The following is a 22,848-nucleotide window of genomic DNA, read 5'->3' on the forward strand; positions in this document are numbered from 1 at the left end:
TTATAGTGCAAAATGTGCTTTTAGGTCATTGTGTCAAACCTTTGAGGTCAGATCGAAGAATAGAATGTTTGTTCATATGTTCATGGATAAATCAGGAATAATCTTTTTGTTGTCTAGATAGACAGGAATAGTGTGAATCATTGGAAAGTGGGGCAGAGGAACTGCCTTTACATGCTACGATAAATACTGCAGCCTTTGGTACAGCATGGAAAATGTGTTTCCTTTTGTGACCTCGCTATGTTTCAAAGTGAGGGGATCTGTCCTTAGATCCTCAGGGGGATCTTGCAGGAGAACCTGTGGGAAATGCTGTAGGAGATGCCAGAGAATTACCATAGTGTTGATTTCTTAATGACGGTGTTAGTAAGTCCCAAATATGACTGACATCTACCAGCTACCAGGTAATGTGTTGTAGGATGTGGATAGATATAAAAGTACTATATAGTAATATCTACCAGCCCTGCGCTGCATTCACAGAAGGTAGATCGGCCTCATGAGTAAAAATTTGACAGTTTTGAAGGTTCTTGCAGGTATCTGTAAGTGCCTTTTTCTGGTAAACTTAGAGGTCTAGGGCAAGGCATACCGTAAATGCACTTGGGAGGATCAAAGTTCTACAGCTATCAGAGGGACGTAGATGTGAGTCATGCGTTCATGGTTGGATAAAGTCCACAAAAGAGGTGATTTAAGCACTGGCAGAGTGATTTTAGTTCTGCGTATCTCCTCTCACACACCCCACTCTTCTCCCTTTGACTTAGAGACCTAACGTTAGCAGAGAACCCCAGAGCTTTTAGCAACAAAACTCTCCAAATTACTTGCCAGATGCTTCAGTTGATGATAATATGGTGGGAGCATCCAGACTCTTAAAATGTCAGTTTATTCAAAGTTATTCCAATGCAACTATATTAATGCCAGTTTATTCCAGGCTACTGTGTATCTAGATGAAGTACACATCTGTGCTAGCTACTAATTCTGTTGCCATTGTTATATGCCCATCATTTATGGAAATGAAGACCAGCAGAATGAGTTGTGTGGATTAAAAAAGGAGGCTGATACCTTTTTTTAGTATCTAAGAATACCCCGTTAGCAGAAGGATAATAGGGGTAAGATGGGAGACTTGCAAGGACAGACTTACAGATGATCATCATAATTTTGTTCCTTCTTTTGTCAGCAGAGTTTGCAACAGAGACTGTTTGAATAGGCTGTGTTTTCCCTATTGCGACGCATTTATCACCTTTGTGGTTAAGAGGTGTTTTAATCATCGATTCTCAATGTTTATGGCTAGATGCCTGCTCGCATTTGCACTTCAGTGTTTGTTCTTTCTGCTGCCTCATATAGGCTTTCTATATTTTATTTATAAGGTTGGCTCATTGTGGAGCAGGTGGTAAGGTCATGCATGACTGTTTTTAGTGCTGTAGATTTAGGCTGTGATTTTCAGTTTGGGTGGAGGCTGATGAGACTACAATGGCTTGGAAAAGCTAAGGTTCCAGCTCCCACTGTAGACTTATTTTCTGGAAGTTGCCACTGAAATTCAGTGGCAGGAATTCAGTGCACTTCCATCTTATAGGCAGCGGTAAGCAGAAGGGGTTTTTTTACCCCTCAAGTGAAGTATGTTCTCTTTCTCTCTCATTTTGCCTTCCTGTCTTTCTAATGTCTATATGGTGTTTACTTCTTCAGTACGATTCAATTATAATATATGGAAACAATTCAGTTGTTTGTTTGCTAGAGAAGTTTTCATCTTTGTGTGAGTACAAATACCTTTTTAGTGAAATGGCCCTGTTATTTTATACTTCCCATTAGGCTGGCATAGTTCCCTCAGTTTTACAGTAAATGGAGGATCTTTACATTTTGAATGGCTTTTATGAGTCTTTATAAAACTATAATTGCTGAAAATGATACAATAATGCAGTGCTCAGTGTAGATGTGGAGAGAAGGGAGGTTCTGGACAGGCTGAAACTCTTGTATATCAAGCTAGATGACTGGCATTTTAGATCTGTGGCATCCTTCTAAATGGCTCTCTACCAACATGCTGGTTTTCCCATTGCACTTGAAAGAGGTGTTCACAATTTTATCTTTATCTATTAAAATATAATGCATAGACAAATTTCATGTGTATGTTTAAAACTTAGTTCTAACACATATCTTTAACTAGCACATATATAGTTTCACCCATTGAAAATCAGAAGAAAAGTTTGAGCACAAATTATTGTAATTTTGACTTGAAATTTCAGAATGTGACCTTTGCATGGTGAAGAAGGGAACTGGAGTCTGATGTTCAGCGTTTTGACTCTGCAGAGAAGTGTTCTTGCAAGTAGCCATGAGAGTAGGAAGTTAGAAGGCAGAGCCAGGAGGTCAGACATAAGAGTCAAGGAAGTATGAATGACATCATCATCCCTAAGTACCCTCTCAGAAGATGAATGAGCTCTCTCTTGTATTACAATGCTAAAGAGCATTAGAAGGTGATATGATATCTAGACAACACATAAGATAAATGCCTCAGAGTATGCTAGAACAGCTTATCCCCCACACCCTCCATAAGTACATAAATCCTTTGGTGGTCTCAATAATACAATATGTGGCTGATGAGTATTATGTATTGTGGTCAGCTTCTTCTTGACAAAATTCATTTAGATTTAAGAAATACCTTGAACATTATCTAATTTAATTACTTAAGCCGAATAAGAGTTACTCTAGATACCCTTTAGCTGACTAGACTCTTTTGGGAGAGAGAGTGGATATTTTTTCACTAGTTGGTGAATGAAAAGTAAGGAGTTGTCAACAGAAAAAATATCCCATCTTTTTTAAAGCTGGAACAAAACGATTTTGTCATGATAAAACTTGAAATGCAAGTTTCATTATTTTAATGAGTGCCTTCTGAAGGAAGTGCATGCCACAAACAAAACGTGCAAAGTTGCTGTAATGTCGGTTCAAGGTACGTTCTGTCAGAAGTGGATTCAGTCTGAATTTCAGTCTTTGTGCTTCAAAACCACAGTCATTCAGCTATGATTTATATAATCTTTCCTACAATAATCTTGGAATGTGCAAAGCTGCAGCAGACATCACTACCCAACCTCCTCTTTTGCTTATGTAAACACCCCTTAGTATTTTCAGGAAGAAAATTTGATTAAAATACTTAACTGCATTCCTGTTTCAAAAATGTAAAAAGTAAAAATCACTCGGTATAAGATCAGCTTCTTTTTGGGCAAAAAATGGACTCTGGATCTGTGGTGTGTAGCTGCATGGAGGGCAGATTTCTGATGCATGGTATTTAATCACTAATCTTTCCTCTTTTCAATATTTGCTCAATTGTTATTTTTGTAGAACTAAAATGATGCTCATTTGAAATAAAATGCAAGACAAGAAGACCCTCCCTTTAGCTCTAACTACATGCTGCAAAGTCCTTTATTCTAAACCAAAAGCTGTCAGACTTTTAGCCTTAATAGAAGAGTGGATCTTTCTTGACAAATGCCCCCATAAATTAGATATTAGCTTTAGTCAAACTCTGTCTCTCTCAGGAAATATTTCCACTTGCATATTCAATTGGAAGGACCTTACATGATGCCCACTTACTGCTATGAAAATCTAGGCTTCTGAGATGAAGCCAAAAAAATTTCTGTGAACAAAAGAATATCTGGAATAACAGACCGTGAGCTTATGCAGGGATTTCTTTTTATAGAATGTGAGTTTCACTCACTTTTTGATATGTCTGTCTGCTGCTCTGTCCACCTATCTATCTGTTTATCTATCACCATTGCAGTGGTAACATGCAGTATCAATTGCATTTTAAAAGATATAGATCTTTTATATTAGCTGTCCTTTTTTATAATACCTTTTACAAATTTAATCAATGCATTTTAATATACAATATAGTTTAAGTGCAATATACAATAAATATTCGGGCTTCATCTTAAACATGCTCTAGCCTTTAAATTGTTAAAACTGCAGTGCCCTTTCAATCTACTTACATAATGTCATAAAATATACATTTCAAGGTAAATGAAGTCAGCTACTTCAATTTAGTCCCTCAAACTGGTAGTAAATGAGAGGTTAACACTATGGTGCCAAACCCATTATTGAGTAAATTTAGCACCTTGGACAGCTCTGTAAAATCTTTATTGCTTTCCTGACCTGCTCGTCATGTTCTGTCTATGTGTTCAGTGGCTCTCAGCTCTGATTGAAAGGCAATATATTAGATCCCGAACACAAACATGCTCGGGGGCTGCTTCACTGTGAGCGTAATGACATGGAGGTGAGAACAATTTTCTGGTCACTGCAATCCAAGCACCTTGCAAGGTCTGTTGCTCTAACTTATAGAGGACTTTTGGGGCTCCTTTGTATGTCGAGTTCTAACAGTAGCTTCTATGGTAATTTAAGTAGAGCTGTGAAGGGTTTAAGATGGATTCAGAAAATAAGAAGTTAATATCTTGAGAATGTCTCTAGTAGCATTTTATTTGTATTTTTAAACCTAGTTTGTGTCTATAAGAACTACCGTCAGCTCTGGAATAGAAGATACTACTATTTGACACAGGAGTTTTTGTGCAACATCTACTTTGTGTGATCTGAAAATGTCATAAAAAAGAAATACTTTTATTGTGTGAAAATATTGTTAGAGAAAGTATGAAACTCAAATTTACAGACTCTGAAAATGTTGAAAAAAATATAACCATTGACTGGCTGGGAAAATTGAATGCTACTTGTCAAGCATATTTCAATAAACCACCATGGCAATTAGTTTTATTTACATGCAATATGATATGGCATCAAAGAACTTCCAGTGTTTAAGAAATGCAATATATTTGATATTAGGTAGAGCGGCTGTAAGATTCCATGTAATTACCTTATTTTTTAGCATGGTCTTCAATCTCTTTTTAGATGCATTCTAAGGTTTTTAGCTCAGCATTACATAAATAACTATGATTAGTCAGGTAGAGCAGAAGTGACTATTTAAACTTTCTTTTTTTTTTTTTTTTTTTTTTTAGTAATTTGGCATAATGACAGCTTAGGTTAACAATATTCCAAAGCAGTTTGTGGGCTCTCTATCACATTCTAATTTTCCGTTAGTGAAATATATAGTGCAAACACTTTCTACTGAAGTGAAATAAATCCTAGTTTGCAAAGTCAAACACCTGTGCAGTAATTTTCCACCTAAAATCATGGATTGAAAAAGGTAACATTTTTCAGTAACATCTCTATTCTTCTCTAGTTTGTCCCTTCAGTATGAGGCAAAAAAGGGCAACTTAGTGTTTGGATGATTCTGGTAAAGCAACAAGGATTGATTGTACCTGGAATTTGTTTGTACTCTGTCTGTCCATGATTGTACTGGTAACTGTTGTGGTCAAGGTACACAAAAAGATCCCAAAACAACAACCACAACAGAAAGAAAAAGAAAAAGAAAAGAAAAGAAAACAAAACAAAAAACAAACACACCAGAAAAAGGCTGTAGCAACTTAACTCCTCAGGATCTGTTTCAAATGCAGTGACTTAAAAATCCATCAATTATATATTACATCTCACTTCTTATGTGGAAAATAATTTCAGCGTGTGTTCTGAGAGAGGGGTGTGTGCAGCTGAAGGTAAGCCTAAATGTTTACTGGGAGTACAAAAATCCTCCATCTCATTTTTGAATTTAGGACATTATATATGTCATAAGTAGTTACTGCAGTATGACAACTATTTTATCTTATATTATAGAGAATTTAAAATTGAAAAAAATGCTAATATGCATCTAAAAGCTTGTCATTTGAAGAGTTGTTCAAGGATTTTTGAAGAGGTTATGGTGACAGCAAAATGAATGCAATTATATCTCTATTTTCTGATCAAAGTCTACAGTATATGAAAATTGAGCATTACTGTTTCTTTTTGGTATAAAATATGGCTATTGTGTAAAATATTTTAAGTTAAAAAGTTTAACTTTGTAGAAAACTGTAAAATCCTTAGAATTGGTACTATTTTTGTAAGCTACCTGCAGAAATATGCCATGGTGAATAGGATCGTGTTAGTATATTAGAGCAATACTTAGGGATTGGGAATTACAAAAATACATTGTTTTTCTCAAAGGACAGTCTCGACTGGTTTTGTTCAGGCAATTGGGAATCTCCTAGATGTTTTGAAATAATAATAATAATAAAAAATTCTTCTGGGTTAATTCTGTAATGCATTTTTACATTTTCTATCAGGACTGCTCATAGGGATTTTTTCCAGACTGTAAAATGTAAGAACACAGGAAAGTCTGTTATTACTTGAATGCCAGTTTAAAATGCTCCAAGAAATATTAAGTGAAAAGGAACAACTAGAAAAATGGAGAAAAATAAAAATGCCCAAAGTAGAGAACTAAATCCCAGACTGTTTTAAATTATGCTGTCCTTGCAGGGAATTTTTCCAGGAATCACGGCACCGTACTGGGCCATTCTCTCATACCACATGTGTTTTCCTCTTGTGCATCATTTTATGTACATGGATCCTACCCTGACCCATCGTATCAGGATACAAATTGAAGAAGTTGAAAGGTTGTGTTACCAGTAGCATAGGACTGATTGGATATCTTTTGAATGTGGCCTGCTGGGTAAGGTCACAATTCCTGCAGTATGCAATTAAGAATAAAATAAACACATTGAAGGGATTCATAACATGCTCTGAATGACATTGATTGCAGTAATCTAGTAAATGACCTCAGGATTGTATTCTGCAATAAACTGATGAGTGTTTTATAGTGCAGATGGTAGAGACAATTGAGTGATGTATTTTATTTTGCAGCACCAATGATTCTCACCTTTTGACTTGATTAAGCGTGTGTGTGAATAGGATGAACTAGTGATTTAACACCATTCAGTGGTTGCTGAGAGTTGTTACAATTAAGGAGTACCTGGTGGGAGGGAAAGAAAAAAATCCACAAAACACAGTGCAACTCATAGAAGAGTATGAAAGATTCTAATATTTGTTTTCCCCCACAAGGAGTGTACTGAACTCAGAGGAATGCATCTGTTTTTATATTGACAGGAAGTAATACTTAAGAGGGCTGCTGATTTAGTAGAAGCACTCTATGGTATGCCACATAATAACCAGGTAAATGCATTCTACTTCAGCAATTCTTAAACATGGCTATTTCTTAGATGTATAGATAGATCAGAGGCTAAAGGTATGTGATACTACAATGTGAGACAAGAATAAATATAGAGGGCAATGTCATATCTGGAGTGGAGTTTAGTTTGCTTGTTTTCTTTTTTAAAGGGTGTGAATTTAGTGCTTGCAAAAGCAGTGTGTTATTAACCCTGGAGGCATTTGCCCACTTTGACCAGATACTATATAATACGGGCAATGATATGCGTTATGTCTTGCCACCTGGGATTTTTCAATCTTACCCTAAAGACAGCTTTACGGTGGAGTAAGTCTAGGCTCTAGCCCCTTTCTGCCAGTTGGTCTTGTTACACAGAAGCCTGGCTGCTGGGACTGAAACTTCCAACAACTCTCTTACCACCGATGCCAGGATTTATCACGAAGGCAGCAGATCTTATGGGAATTAGCTATCAGTCAGCCAACTGGTTGGGAAAGAAAAGCATCTAGCGTTTGCCTTTGGACAGGGAAACATTTCATTTTAGTGTGTAAGGAAAGGTTTGTCAGAGTCACATTGGTAACTTTTACTCTTTTTTTCCCTTCTTATCCTCCAGGAAATAATCCTGAAAAGAGCAGCAGACATCGCAGAAGCACTCTACAGTGTCCCCCGCAATCACAACCAGCTCCCCGCCCTTGCTAACACGTCAGTCCATGCAGGAATGATGGGAGTGAATTCTTTTAGTGGTCAACTAGCTGTCAATGTTTCCGAAGCCTCACAAGCCACCAACCAGGGTCAGGAGAAGACTCATCTTCCTCTCTCTATGAACCTTTTCTGATAAGAGTCAGGGACATGTGCAGAGTAGTGGAGGAGGGATGGTTCAGAACTGAAGGCTAGGAGCACACCCAGGCAGGCACCATCCCGTGTGCAGGCACAGCTTTTGAGTGACACAATGCTGAGATGGGCCTTTCTTTAGTGACTTTTGCCCCAAATCAGGAAAAGCACTTCTGCGTACATCTAAATAGCTTTTCCTTCTGCTCAGAGTAACACTTGTATCTGTGTTTAAATCCCACTAATTTTAAAAGGATTTCTATCGACTTTAGTGTGTACTTAGAGTTAAGTACTTGCTTATATATTTTCCTGAGCATGGATGATCTCTGAGTCTGGGCTGATGTAGCTTTTCTTTATAACACAAAAGTATCCCTTGAATGTTTCTCTGCTTGGTTTGGTTTTGCAAGAGACATAATATAGGCACTGATTTTTTTTTCCCCCGAGTTTGAGATTTTTCTAGATTTTGAAACTAGCAAAAAATAGAAATATTTACAAAGACATTTTCAGAGCTTATTTAATTTTTAGAATAAAGTGGGTTTCACTTTATGTAAAAGCAATATTGTTTTAATTCCTACAGTTAAGAATAATTCTAAAAAATGTGAAGAACATTTTTGTAAGAACCCTTTGCATTTTCCCCTCTCCTTTGCTCTGGTCTATTTATTAGCCAACTTAAAAATTCACTTTAATGTGAAAGTATTAGAATAAGGCTGCTTTCTAGAAAGGCAGACAAAATTATTTTGCATTACATTAAAAAAATAGAAGTGATTTGTAGATTAAAATATTTTATGGATCTGCTGTGTGGTAGGAAGAAAAGTTGGCATTTTTTTCTTCTAGGAGTGAAGATGCATTTTGTATTTCTGTGCTTCTAGAAACAAATCTTCCTTTTTTCATGTTTGCATGTTAATTTTCCCCAAAGTATTTTCCACAATTAGGCAGAGATTAAAATTTTAACTTGGTGCCAAATTTGATAGTCATTTTCTACCAACATGATGACCAGACCAGGGCAAAAAGACTGAGGATATCCCACTACTTTGAGAAATACACCCTACATTTTCTAAAGTGTGCAGTGAGCATCTCATTTGAGATGCATTAAATGAGAGCGACATCAGAAGAGGGTTAACGTATCCGAAGTTGGTATGTACTCCTCACTTTGAAAATGTAGGTCATGTTTAACTCTATTTCCTACAAACACCTCTACTAGAGGGAGTGTTCCTGTAATACCCAAGCCTTTGCTTGAGGGTGGGGGTTGCCTGAGGAGCTTTGAAGGCTGTAGGCTCCCTCCTCCCCCTTTGAGCTCCCAGCAGCGAAGGTTCACCATTCTAAGAAAGATGGGAACAGACTTTTTAGTAGAGTCTGTAGCAACAAGACAAAGGGTAATGTTTTTAAACTAAAAGAGAGGTAGATTTAGATTAGATGAGGAAGAAATTCTTTACTGTGAGGGTGGCGAGACACTGGCACAGGTTTCCCAGAGCAGCTGTGGATGCCCCATCCCTGGAGATGCTCCAGGCTTGGAGCAGCCTAGTCTAGTGGAAGGTGTCCCTGCCCATGGCAGGGAGTTTGGAACTAGATGATGTTCCAACCCAAACCATTGCATGAGTCTGATTCTATAAAATTGAGTTACTCAGTGGTAGTGGTGGTCAGCCCTGGCACTCCCCACGCACACCACGGCTGGACTAGGCTGCTGGCTTGGTAGCCCAGAGTTACTTGCTTGTAGCTGTTTGTGTAAGAAACTGTCATCGGGCTAATACCAATTTCTAAATATGTTCCCTCCCCACAAAAGGTTTTACTCGCAACTCAAGCAGCGTGTCGCCTCATGGCTATGTGCCAAGCACCACCCCTCAGCAGACAAATTATAATTCTGTCACAACAAGCATGAATGGCTATGGGAATGCTGGAATGTCGAATTTAGGCGGTTCTCCAACCTTCCTGAATGGATCTGCTGCCAATTCTCCCTATGCCAGTGAGTATCATATGGCTTTTCTGTATTTTGCATATTTTCATTAGAAGGAGATGGTGACTTTTCTGTGATACTCAATATTTAGTTTCTATTTTGAGCACTGAAACAGAGCTTGGTCCTTTCTCTCCTCTCCAAGGCACTGACCTTTGAAGCGGTTTGAAGACATTAGTGTTGCCAGCAATGCTTTTATCTGGTTTTTATTATTATTATTATTGCTGTTGTTATGACTATTTATTATTATTATTATTATCACCATTATTATTATCATCATCATCATCATTAGGGAGTCTCATAAGAGCTTAAAAAGGATAATGTCTCTCATGATTTGGGTTGATAGTTTCATAACTTAACATATACTCTGTAAATAAGAAACCTTGTCCTCAACATTGCTAGAAATCAGGGAAGGCATAAGTGACTTAAGGTCTGTTGGAGTGGCTTAATGGTCAGTTGTCAGCACACAACTTGCTGAAGTAGGTATGAAAGGAAGCTAAGGATATTTGCTGCAGGAATAATATTTTTTTCCAGCTGTAAGATGTGAAGGGCAGAAAAGTTTACTGTAATAAGACTGACATTTCCATAAGCTGCATGATGATGTTTCTGAGACCTCTGAGCAAATAATATGTTCATAACCTTTATAGAAATTACGAATTACTATTGGGCCTAATCTTGATTGCTTATACTCCATTTGCTTTGTAAGTAGGTATTACACTGACTTCACTAAGAGCTTAGTATTAGTCAGTAAAATGTGACAATGGCTCTTAGAGCCTGTGTTTTAGTGTCTGTACAGCGAATGCCACAAAGATGTAAGTCATACAAATCATATATTCCGTGGTGTAAAGAGCTTATGGTCTGCAGTCCCAGTTATGGAAATATTTATGTGTAGGGCTAACTTTCTGCATTTTGATATTAAAGGTTTAGTAACCTGTTTAAATATAAATACATTTCTATTGGTAAAAGCCTATGAACGTCTTCTGCTGCCTCTCACACAGATCAGTAGTCCCTATTCACATGAGAAAATTAAATGAAAAGGACCTGTCCAATTCCTCCGACTTTACTCACGTGGGATAAAGGATTCCACTGACATCTGTAGAAAGCTGCTAGCAGAATCAGGCCAGAAGGTCTTATCATATAAATAGGTTTACAGGCTGAGACCCTAGTGTGGACAGGACAAACAGACTGCTGAACATACCAAGGTTTACGCAGCAAATCTTAAGTTTAATGGTGTAACAGCAGTAATGAATTATTGTGAATTGCATTGCTAGAGTTCAGAATTAAAAAGGGAATAGTAACCCTGATTTAAAAAGTTACTTCCAAGGCTTCTTAGCTGCTGCAAATTTAGAAGAAAATATTTACCCACATAACTAGTACTTGTAAGTGGGAATTGCTAACCAGTTATTATTTTTGTACTCTAATAATAATGTAACATGTAATGTTACAAAGTACCTTACTTATTAAGTTGAATTTACTGTCATAGAATCTGTGCACTCTGAATTCATAATATAACATGATTGATGAGACATCTCTTTTGGAAGCAGATGCCAGTAATGCATTTAAAATACTCTAGCAGTGTATTATTTCATATTTATGAACAAAGTCCTCTTTAGAATAGCACTTCACTTCCCAGCCCTGCTCCTCTATTCTAGTTATATTTTGGGAGGTTTTCTTGGTTGATCTGTCATTCTGCTAATGCCTAATCCATTGAATCAGAAAATACTTCAATCATGACCTGAAAATTAAAAGGTGGCATTCTTAATTAAATCAATAAACTAATTGCTGTATAGTAGCAATTCAATTTAGGTGCTTTGATTGCTCTCCCTTAGCAAGTACTTCCAGACATAGAGTGACTTCAGACTAAGATTGTATCTGTCAGACTGTGAAACTTTGAACATTTAATTTCCATTAATTGATTTCCTCAGTGTTAACAAATATGATATCAGATTCTCAAATAAGAACTTAAATAGGGTGATTTTTATCTACGTAAAATGCAAGTAAAATAATAATGCAAAATCCAGATTATAGGAATTTTACTCTATAATATGTAATTATTCATAGTCTCCTTGTGCATATAAGCAGTTTCTAAACAGGATGAACAATGAAAGTATGGGATCTTACTATTGGTCCTTTCCTTTTTATTTTTCGTTGGATAAGAGGGGAAACTGGCAGTATTGTCTGCCTATAAAAGTAATTGGCTTTATTTTCATAAAAACAAATTCACTTAAAACCTCAATGGTAAATATGTGTTTACAAACTGAATCTCCTATATAACAGCTTTGCATTTTGGACAATCAATTCAGTTTTGAAAAAAAAACCAAAACAAAAACCAAAAAAAAAAAGGATCTACATTTACTTAGGAAAGACTCTTATTATAGTCAATCTTGTAGTTAAAGCCAGATCTTCATCTGATGCATACCAGAATTGCTTACCTATTCCAGCTGAGATTCCAGTCAATGGCTCTGAATGAGAATGTTGTATTGACTGTATTCATTCAGATGCTGATCATAGATCCTCTGGGAGAATTGTCTTGACCATTATAAAACAGACTTTCATTTTCAAAATTCTCTGTTTCAGGTGAATTCAGCTCCATTCCTGTGCATAAATAAAATGGCCATGTGAGAAATATGACTGGTTTTCATGTCTCTGAGAATTCCTAGGAAGTCCCCACAGCAGAAACTTTCCCAAAGCTGATGGACACAGAGAAGGTGGAGACTGATTTTAGTGCTAGTAGTTATAACATGGAAAACATCTGTGGCCATTGTGAGAAAGGTTCTAGTGGTTTCTCCCTTTTAGAGAAATAAAAAAAAAAAACACATGACTTCTGTCAGTTATCCACACATTCTTTTGTGCAACAGAAACTGAACACACTAGAGCCAGGAGACCAAAGGAGTATAAAACTGTCAGAGCAGCCATCTCACTGGTTGCTTCATGCTGGACAGCCTCCATGTATATATATGTTTGTGTATATATATTCACAGCTTTCAGAATAACTCCTCTGAACCCTAGTTTTTCAGGGTTTGAGAGAGGAAAGAAATCCAACCATTTTTGCTGACTTTTGGCAAGCACATTGACTGGGTCACCACTAAGAACTTTCTACCTTCTGCAAGTTTGCTTGAAACCCTGTAGGTCTTTCTGGAACCATCTTGCTACAAGGAAAGCATGGCTTAAAACGGTGGGTTTGGAGGCCAGTTAAAAACTCAAACCTTTCCAAGTTAAAAATTCCAGATTCAGATTCATACTTCAATCACTGTTCTTTCCCATCAGCTTTGTAATCCCTGAGTTACCTACACAGTCTGGATTCCCTCTTATCCACTACACAAAGACGTTACCGTTTCAGACCAAGGCACTGGCTAATACCACTCATTAGAAAAGTTTGAAATGGGATGGCAGGGCAGGGTTGTTGTAAGAATGAAAAGTTGTAGTGACAGAGAATTAAGTGAGTGTTTAAAAGCTCCTAGAATTATGGCTTCTGAAGACCTGCAAAACAAAACAAAACAAAACAAGCAGGTTTCCTGTAGTGATCGATCGTACTTTGTGAACAACCAGAAATCTAACTGCAGTAAAGGCCTTGGCCATTTGAAATCAGACCCAGTGCATCCAAGAAGCAGAGTTCTTTTGTTTCTGCAGCCTACTGATTATCTAATGCTAAGGAATGCCTCTCGGGGTGTCTTTTTTTCCTCTAGTTGTGCCATCAAGTCCAACAATGGCCTCGTCCACTAGCCTCCCCTCAAACTGTAGCAGTTCCTCTGGGATTTTCTCCTTCTCACCAGCCAACATGGTCTCAGCCGTGAAACAGAAGAGTGCTTTTGCGCCTGTTGTGAGACCGCAAACTTCTCCTCCTCCCACCTGCACCAGCACCAATGGCAATAGCCTGCAAGGTAGGTGAAACCAAGTCTGGAGCGTAGATGGCTGCTCTCAAAACCACGAGTTCCTGGTGCCTTGCGAGGCTCTAAGCGACACTGAGTTGTCAAAGGGGATAGAAGACAATGGGGGATTGCTGGTGGTCTCTGTCCTAAAATTTCCTCCTGTAAAGAGTAACTGGACTCCACCACCAGCCCACCTAGTACCATGCAGGTATTTGGCAACCACCCTATCTCTAACTCGACTAATACTGCTGAATTGAGAGGCTGTGTCTTTTAAAGCACAGACCTACTGTTATGATAAAAACGAGTAATATTTCAGCTTACTAATACCATCCTTTTTCTTTCTTTCCTCTCTTATTCCCTGTTGTCGTCCTTTATCAGACCAGTCTTTTGTGGACTCTAGCAAGTACTCCACTGCAGGGTCTCTCCAGGGGCTGGCCTTCTCCTGAAGTACGTCACTCAATCTTCCCTTCCTTTTTTTCCTTTGTCATAGTACACTTGTGCAGAAATCCTACTGAGAGCAAATAGACCGTTACAGAGCTTGGCAGAAACCTTTGCCTTTCATAAATAGAAGACACATTACAAACTAACAGCAGCATTTTCCAGTTTAACTCATACCAGGGCAAACATTAGTTTCCACTGATTAATGTACTTCTATGCCAATTAATTCCATAAATGGCGCAGGGCCTTTTTGAAAGCCTATTCAACTGTTGGTATCAAGGGGCTGCTCCTTTCTGCATCCCTTCCCCTCTCATTACAAAGTATTCCAACATTAGCACCTAAATGCGTTTTCAAGCGTTGATGCAAGCCGAGGCAGTGACAGACAAAAGCTTGTCAAACCGAGGATGCTGCAAAGACCAGCACTGCCCATTTCATTGTTTGGTTCAGCCTGTTTTACAACACTGTGCCTCAACCTTCCTGTGTAATTACCTCACTGTGCCTTAGTGTGCTGGGAGAGATATTTTCATGCTCGCTTAGACGGAGGAGTTTCCCTAAAGCAGATGCAGCCAGCAGCCTCCAACTGTGCCAGAGGTGGGAAAGATGGTGCGGTACGCATTGTGCTTCCCCCAGACCTGAGCTCTGGGTTTTTTTTCCATGTCCCTGTGCAAATTATCCAAAGAACATCAAACCGGGAATAAAACCCATCATTTTTAAAACCATGTTTATAAGGAGCTGTGCAGAGCAGGGGCAGGATGGTTCCACAGGCTCCACATGTCACTCTACGGCCTTTGGAAAGAGAAGCACTGGGCTCGTGGGCATGATGTTGATAGCACCGTTAACAGCCAAAAAAGCCTATATACAAGTAGAGTGGAAGGAATTAATTCATAAAAGCTGGGAGCTATTGTGACTGAAGGAAAGCGTTGTCCTCAGTATGTTTTACATTGGTGAACTGGAGGGAGGAATCCTTGCAGATGTACACACATGCACACAGAAATTGTGAAAATACTAGGAATGTGTAAGCAGAATTTACATACCTTTGGTCAGGACTTTGTTATAAACACAGACTGTGTCAGGAATAAAACACAACAAAATTTTCAGATGAGCTGTAGCATTTAGGAGGTTAAGTTTTGTGCATTTAAAAAATTTGGCACTGCCGACATACTACAAATTTTAAAGGCAAGAGCTAAAAACATTTCACCTCCAAATTAAAAAAAAAATAATAAAAAAAGGAGCTAAGAGTTGACTGCTAGAAGCTTTTGAACATGTTAATGTTTTTTTCTTCTCTTTACCTTGTCCCAGCTTGCTGTTGCGGGTGGAGAGAAAAAGCAAATAACAGCAGAAAGCTTTTTCAGGCACTGTTTTCCTTTCACAAGACACAGAATTCTTGGATTCCGCATACTCGGTTACGAAAAACAATTATGGAACAAGCTGAGAGCACTGAACACAACTGGGTCTTGCTGATTGCCTCCTCATTATGTCACATCCACACCTGTAATGCCCAGAAACCACACAGATCTGAGTGTTCCCCCTAATTTTTATTTAGCAACTCTGTTTTTATACTAGGAATGAGACACCAAGAAATGGTTCATTTCTAGGTCATCACTGAACTTCTTGGTGAGTTAAAGACACACAGCCTTTAGTCCCATGCCTTCTGACACCACCTGAGGCTTGTAATAATCACTCAGAAATGCACTGCCTGTTGTGCCTTATTGCTTAAATAAACAACCATGTATAAGGAGGCTGTCTTATCTCTCTTGGGCTTCCGGATACATCAGAAAGCAATCAAGCTTTCCTTATGTAGCTTAGATATCAGCAGAACTCACTAAAACAACAGCTAGGCTTACCCGTTGTTCTCTTTGCCATGCAATTTTGGAAAACTCAAAATACATTATTTCTGTAATCTGCTAGCAGCAAATACAAATTAGTATATGATGCAAGAAGTAATGGCTGTTGGTGGGAGTTTTTCTACTCTCTGCCCTCCCTTTTTGGAGGTGGTGTGATCTCATACCTACACTGTTTCCCACTGATATCTCTGTTTTCAGGATCAATAACATGCTACAGCTGAGAGAATTTGCATGACTAGATGCAGCACTTATGTGATACACTTATAGAGTGAAATAAATGAAGGCTTGGAAAGAATGGAAATATCAAAGCTTTTAGGCAGAAAAGATATCATATCCATTTGCCTTGTAATTTAATTCAGAATTTCAGAGCTCTTCAAAAACAATAATGCTTTGAAAAAAAATGAGCTAAGATCTGCAGCTGTACTATTTGTTTCCAATGGCAAAAGGTGCATGGCTGGTATGTAACTACAGGGAAATGTCTGAGTCATAAAGGGAGGAGCTGCGATTATGTCACCTTTATTCGGGCTCTGACCCAGGGTAGACAGCTGTGCTGTCCCGAGAGAGCCAACTCTTGACCACTTTTTGGTGAAATTGATTTGGTTCTGATTAATCATTTAGCTTGCAATATTTTTTTGTTGGAATAATATTTTGACATTTTCTGAAGCGTAGATAGTTTTTCTAAAGCAAAACAACATCTTGTTTTACAGTTTTGCTAAATTTAGAATTTAGCAAGGGCTGAAAAGGACAAAAACGTTTTAAGTATTATGCACAGAGGAGTAATTATCCATTTGACTCTGCTCAGTTGCACTCATCACATCTAGGAAGACTACCCGTTCCTATCGCTTAATTTCTTGCCTATTTGAGCAGCAAAGGAGGGAGCACTGTTGTCAGGTTTGCTTTTCTCTGCGCTGTAACGTACAGCACCGACATCCAAGCACTGCAGTCCCACCCCTGTATTCTGCTAAACAACTGCCATCCAGAAGTCTGCAAGTGCATAACTAATGGGGATAAAAATTGTTATCCTCAGGTAAGAAACAGAAACAAATCAAATTGCTTGATCTAATACAATGAGCGAGAAGGAGAACTGGGACAAAACCTGTGTCTCAGGTCCCTGCCTACATGAGTCTTTCATATATTCAGGAAGGGAAAATTCCACTCTCACCCTTAACTGCAGGTTGCTGCCTTGAAGGGCTGCCACAGCAGAACTACAGTCTGGTTGACTGTGTCCATTGCTGGACACCTATTTTATTGATGCCATAGAGGTCTGTGGTTCAGGGTCCATACCCTGCTCCACGTGTAAGAATCCCAAAAGCAGAGCAGGGAGAGCATTGCTTGGCTTGGGTTGGCTTCATTTTCAGTCACATGTACCACGGGGACAGCACAATTGTGAGGATTCGGAACTTATTGTCTGAGACACTGGTGAGATAAAAGCTTTTGAGAATTCTTTTAAACAAAGCTGCTGGGTTTTTTCACCCAGTGTTGATTAAATCAGCAAGGATTCTAAAAAAGGCAATATCAAATTCATCCTGCGATTGAGATGAAGGAGACAGCATAGCTGTGGAGATAATGTGAAAATGCATCCTCAGATTATCTCCATGGTGGAGCCAAAAAAAGCCCATGACAAGAAATACCTCAACAAGGAAAGTCTCAGACACGTCCTCGATGCTACTCACTTAAGTGTCTTCCTATAGGGCTTAAAGCAACTTAACTCACCTCTCTATCCCTTTTATCCTCATTCTCAGCTCCTTGAAGAGCCCTTACTGGAGCAGAAACACTCAGTCGAGTGATTCCACGTAAAACCATTGCTGAATGATAAATTCCAAGAATCGAAATGCTGCTGTATAGTTGCAACATGTCACCTCTGAGGATGGCCTGTTGCAAACATGTGGATGTGTTTTGCATTCTCGCTTTCTCCTCTCATTTTATTTCATTTAATCAGTGCAGTTTACTCGAGCTGTTCTCCCCTTGCTGATTAGACTTGTAATTCTTGCACATATGGTGGTGTTTGTGCAGAAAACATTTCCCTCCTCTCCCCCTCCAACCCCAAATCTGTGAGTCTTTTACTTTGGCTCTGTTCTTATCAAATAATTGCAGCTGTAATTAAAGCACAATGAATCAGCACCAGTCACAGGGTTGAGTTCTTCCTTAAGAAATTACATGTCCAGATGTCTGAGATGGCAGGCACTTCTAGCATTTAAATAATGTGCCCATGAAGGTGACTGTTTTCTACCTTTTGGCAGACAACCGTACAACTGGCATTTTTAAGATCCATTGTTGTTACAGTTTTCATCATAAACTTGCACGTCTACCTCCTGTAATGATGTGCTTGCTCACAGTATGCCACTTGGACACTTGGTATGTCTGATCTGCATAGAGTCCCTGGTAAATAGAGGGAGACCAAGCTGGAGGTCAAACTGTAAGGAAGACTGTACCTGTTGAGTTTTAAGGAGTGTGAGGAATGGTAATTTCATAGAAAATTAGGTTGGGAAGCAACATAGAATAATAATAATAACAAAGAAATACTGATGATTCAACTTGGCCAACAAAAGAGAAGACATTCTAAATGAACACTATCATAAGCCTCACTCAATGTAGTTGGTGATGTCTGCTACAAGTGTCATGAAACCCATGAGACGCCAGTCTGCCAAATCACCAGTTAATGACATATTGCAGTTTGAAAATTGGATTTGAGAGTTTAAGTCCTTTTCTGAGTACCTGGAAATACATACGTATGTCCCTGGCTGGAACATTGAACTTGTAAGAGAAAGCTGGCATAGGAGAATGACCCACTGCTGGTGTGCCTCACGCAACAAGCACCCTGCCAGGTCGGTAATACTGGTGCCCTGTGGGACCTCAGCCATTCTCTCATGTGGAACAAGTATCTGCTTTGCTTTAAAGAGTAGTAGAATGTGTGGCAATGGCTGGGTCAGGTTTAAGCCCCCTGTGCATTTTGAGATCTTGAAGCTAAAATCAGAAAATTAAGTTGGGATCCGATTCTGACATCAGGGGAAGAGCACTTTTTCTGCAAGAAAATCACTAATTTCAGCAGTCACTTGCGATTTAAACCACTTTCTGATCAGAATAAAGCTTCCCGTGATTACTGTGCACATAGTTGTCTCTACTGGTTGATAACTTATATATTAATTTAATCCATAGTTCAGATGAGTACATTGCTAGTAGATGTTTAAAAGCTCTGAGGATTTAAAAAGTTGCTTGATAATGCACAAAAGTAACTTATTTCCTCTCTCTCTCTCTTTCTCCCCCCTCCTCCCCTTTCCTTCTGACAGCTATATCTGGCATGATTGTTCCCCCCATGTGAAAGAATTGCCTTGAAGAATTTTATTAATGAAGAGGTTGAATTCTGCTTCAGAGAGAATCTGATACAAGTCCCAGAGTGGAACTTTTTACTCAGGCCTTTTTAAAAATAAAAAAGAAATAAAGAAGGATCTTACAATAACTGCGGATTTTTAAACAAAACAAAAATCACCATCCTTGCAAATACTGAAATTAACAATCTACAATTGCAAGGTGTTGATTCAAGTTGTCCATCCCAAATACCTGGGAGATATATTTATTGTATGTTGATTAAAAAAATCCACCTTTTTTTTTTTTTTTGTGGGGGAGCGGGGGCTTGCTTTTATTTCCTTCTGTTTTTTATGTTTTTTTAAGGCTTGATTTAACTCAACACCATTTGTCTTTTATAAATCATACAATTACACAAGGGACACTAGAAATGAAACTCCACATTTTTAATTTATGGTATTTTTTTTTAAAAGCTATGTAAAGAAAAATGAAGTGGTGTCATTTACATACAAGTCTGTATGGGACAGAATAGAAGTGCCAGTTAGTTTTTCGTAGAAGAATTATGGCCATTTAATTAAGGGTCGGCTCATATAGGTTGCTTATCCAGTGGTGACTTGCTAATATGATGCATTTTTAATGTACTAATTAAATAGATATAACTCCCTAGAAAGCTGGTATTTTTGGATGACGAGGGTGGAAAGAGGGGTGGGATTAGTAGCCTCTGTCTTTAATATCAGGCTAAGTAATTCTGTAAATAACGCAACAAGAAAAGTTGGTGAAAGGGAAGGTAAGGATGCGAGTAACAAACACGTTTCCTCTTGAACTGAAAATCCAGTGCCTCTAGGTACACTGCTACAACTGCAGAACTGGACGAGCGTGGCTTTCTAGCTTGTATATCAGCATCTTTCCAAATGAGTGGCCTTCTTGAAGCTCAGTGTCACCTGAGCTGTGCATAAAATGCCACTTGGGTTTTGCACAGCCACCAAACGACACGGGCTGCGGCCACCACTGTGGGGTGTTTTCAGCGCAGCCCCTCTCCCCTCGACCTACTCAGTCTTAACAGGGCAGACTGAGAACAGGCTGGTCCACGGTTCTGCACCCTCACAAGCTAAAAGCACATGTTTTTGTCAGCCTCCCACTAGGATTGCTCCTGTATCAGTCGACCCCCTCAGTTTGTATCATAATATATTAAGCAACAGGTAACTGCTTTGAATAGTAAATGGAAACCTGAGTTGGGGGGGGGGGGGGGGGGGGGGGGGGGGGGCGGGCGCTGTTAGGAAGGTTTCAAATCAAAACCATAGCTTCTGTTTTACAAAAATTTTGCTATCATTATCTGGGAAGTGTTCTTAAAAACTATTAGTCAAAAAGGCAGCAAAGCTCTGAAGATGCATTACCTGATATTTTTTCTTTGCTGTTGTGTTTTGTATGTAGTTATAAATACTGTAGATTTTTTGTGATTTTTTGCCAAAGTTGTTGTTCTATTTATACATTTTAATGTCTTAAGACAGTTTTTCAATATCACAAAAAAAGAATTTTACTGCATATTTTGCAAAAAGAGCTCACTACCTTTAGCTTGCACATACTTGCAAAATTAATTAAAGAAAAAAAAGCTTTTTGTTTCTGTTTTTTGTTTGTTTGTTTTAAAGGGGATTTTGTAAAATATCCATATAAATAATGTATTTATCTTTGGAATTTGTACATTGCTTTTTGTCCCCTACAAGTTTATTTTATTGTGTATGTTTGCTATGTGAAAAGTGCTGATTTGTTTGGTCATTCACCGTTGTATTAGCTGTTTAAATGTGATTTTAAAACATTTCATTTATAGTTTGTTTGGGTTTTTTTTAGTATTGTTTAAAACCATGCTTCCATTTTTTTTAATTTCCACCCAAAAGCCATTGTCTATTTTTGTATTATTTGTAAGTTAAGAAGTTTTTTCCAATATATGGCAAAAAGTAGCATATTATTCTTGTAGCATTTAGTTATGTAGATTTTAAAAAAAAAATGTATCCTTTGCTTTTGAGGCTTAACAAAAACTAATGCTGTTTTACTCTATTAATATGCATGGGATTTCTCCTCTTTGGAGTGACGCATTTTTGTGCATTAAATATGGGGAGAAACTTCATAGAACTCAATGAAAATACTTTCTTTCTTAAGTCTGCTTGTATATTTCTCTGTCTTTCACATAAATATAAACCAGCAGATTGGATGCCTTAACAATGCAAATCATATTCATTTCACTTGTACATTGTACTGTGCACCAGAACTGTCAATCATCACTAACATTCTAAGAAAAAAAAAAAAAAAGGAATTGAAAAGCACAAAAGAACTGTTTTGTTACCTTAAAACAATATAACTTTTTTCTAGTCGAGCAAGAAATCATTTACAACGATGCTGCAACTGTGCATGCTTCCTGTATGAATTTTGCAATGGTTTTCACTAGAATGTCACAATGTGATCTCTGGGGGGAAGGGAAGAAAACAGGATTTTTTTTTTTTCATGGTGAGAAAATAAAAGGAGAGAAAACTGGAAAATGTGAGAGACGTCAGTTAATTGCTTCTCTGTATTCCAAGCGATTATTCTAATTCACATAGTAAGCAACAGCACGACACTGTAATCAAATTTAAAGCCATATTTTGTCCAGTGACACCATCAATTACCCCTGTAGAGCTCCACTCAAAATCATAGTAATTTTGACACCAGTTTTAGCCATCGATGTTTGTAGTCTTCTACGCCAGTGTCCAAAGATCCTTTGACAATGTGCATAGTTTTGTTTTGTTGCAGCTATTTATAGTGATCTGATGAATGGGAATTTATAAAAATCTCCCCTGTGCCACCCTTATCTTTTACAAAGTAAAAGATACAGCTGTTTACAGAATATGGCTTTAAGTGGAAACATTCAGATTTCAGTTTTAACAAGGTGAAGCTTCACAATGACTGGATTGCATAAAGTATGCCTATTTCCTCACAGTTGTACTAGGATGCAGCTAAAATGAAGTCATCTCTGAAACTACTAACCTTTCACCTTCTTATCTAAATCTTTTTGAATAGACACACACACTGTACAGTTCTATTGTTAGAGAAACTAACTACTGTAGAGATTGTTATAATTTTTTTGCAGAAATTCAAGCTGTAAAAACTTTTCAACTTTCACAATATTTAATTAAAGTTACTTCCTGTCTGTGAATACAGCTCCTAGTTGTGTGTTTATTTTTCTGCTTCTGCTAGCTAGTAGATGAGAAAAAATAAAATACAGAAGCCAGAGGCTACTGAATTGTCTTTCTGAAATTAAGGAGAAGCAGAAATTCATGGAATTGCACAGTGAAACATGGCGAACGCTAGTGCACGGAAACTCTCCTTCCTCCGTTGCTACTGGATTTCAAAGGATCCTCACTTATAACGCTGAACACTTGTCCTGTTATGGTTATTGTTATTATTTTCATTGCTTTAGTCTAATGATTGCCTGAAGGGCCAATGTATTTTTCTAGCGCATTTCAGGAGCCTATCGAGCTTTAGGTACCCAGTTGTGTTTCTCTGAACTCAGTGACCATGAGGTTCAAGACAAAGGCATATTAG

General features: G+C 38.1%; 1 protein-coding gene across 9 annotated transcripts in view; it reads left to right on the forward strand.

The window, feature by feature from the left end:
* EBF1 (EBF transcription factor 1) overlaps window positions 1–22,463 on the forward strand; it is a 283,091-nt gene extending 260,628 nt beyond the window's left edge. For 5 of the 9 annotated variants that reach the window (XM_055717825.1, XM_055717826.1, XM_055717827.1 and 2 more), the window contains exons 12-17: window positions 6,991–7,056; window positions 7,659–7,836; window positions 9,654–9,833; window positions 13,508–13,702; window positions 14,069–14,137; window positions 19,260–22,463. In XM_055717825.1, coding sequence (XP_055573800.1) covers window positions 6,991–7,056; window positions 7,659–7,836; window positions 9,654–9,833; window positions 13,508–13,702; window positions 14,069–14,136 — 687 coding nt within the window. In that variant the 3' untranslated portion in view covers window position 14,137; window positions 19,260–22,463. The remainder of the gene's footprint in view (window positions 1–6,990; window positions 7,057–7,658; window positions 7,837–9,653; window positions 9,834–13,507; window positions 13,703–14,068; window positions 14,138–19,259) is intronic. The other 4 variants (XM_055717830.1, XM_055717831.1, XM_055717832.1 and 1 more) reach the window with 1 other exon arrangement.
* The last annotated feature ends 385 nt before the right edge of the window (window positions 22,464–22,848 follow it).

The sequence above is a fragment of the Falco cherrug genome, chromosome 8 (assembly GCF_023634085.1).
Source record: "Falco cherrug isolate bFalChe1 chromosome 8, bFalChe1.pri, whole genome shotgun sequence".
Lineage (NCBI taxonomy): Eukaryota > Metazoa > Chordata > Aves > Falconiformes > Falconidae > Falco > Falco cherrug.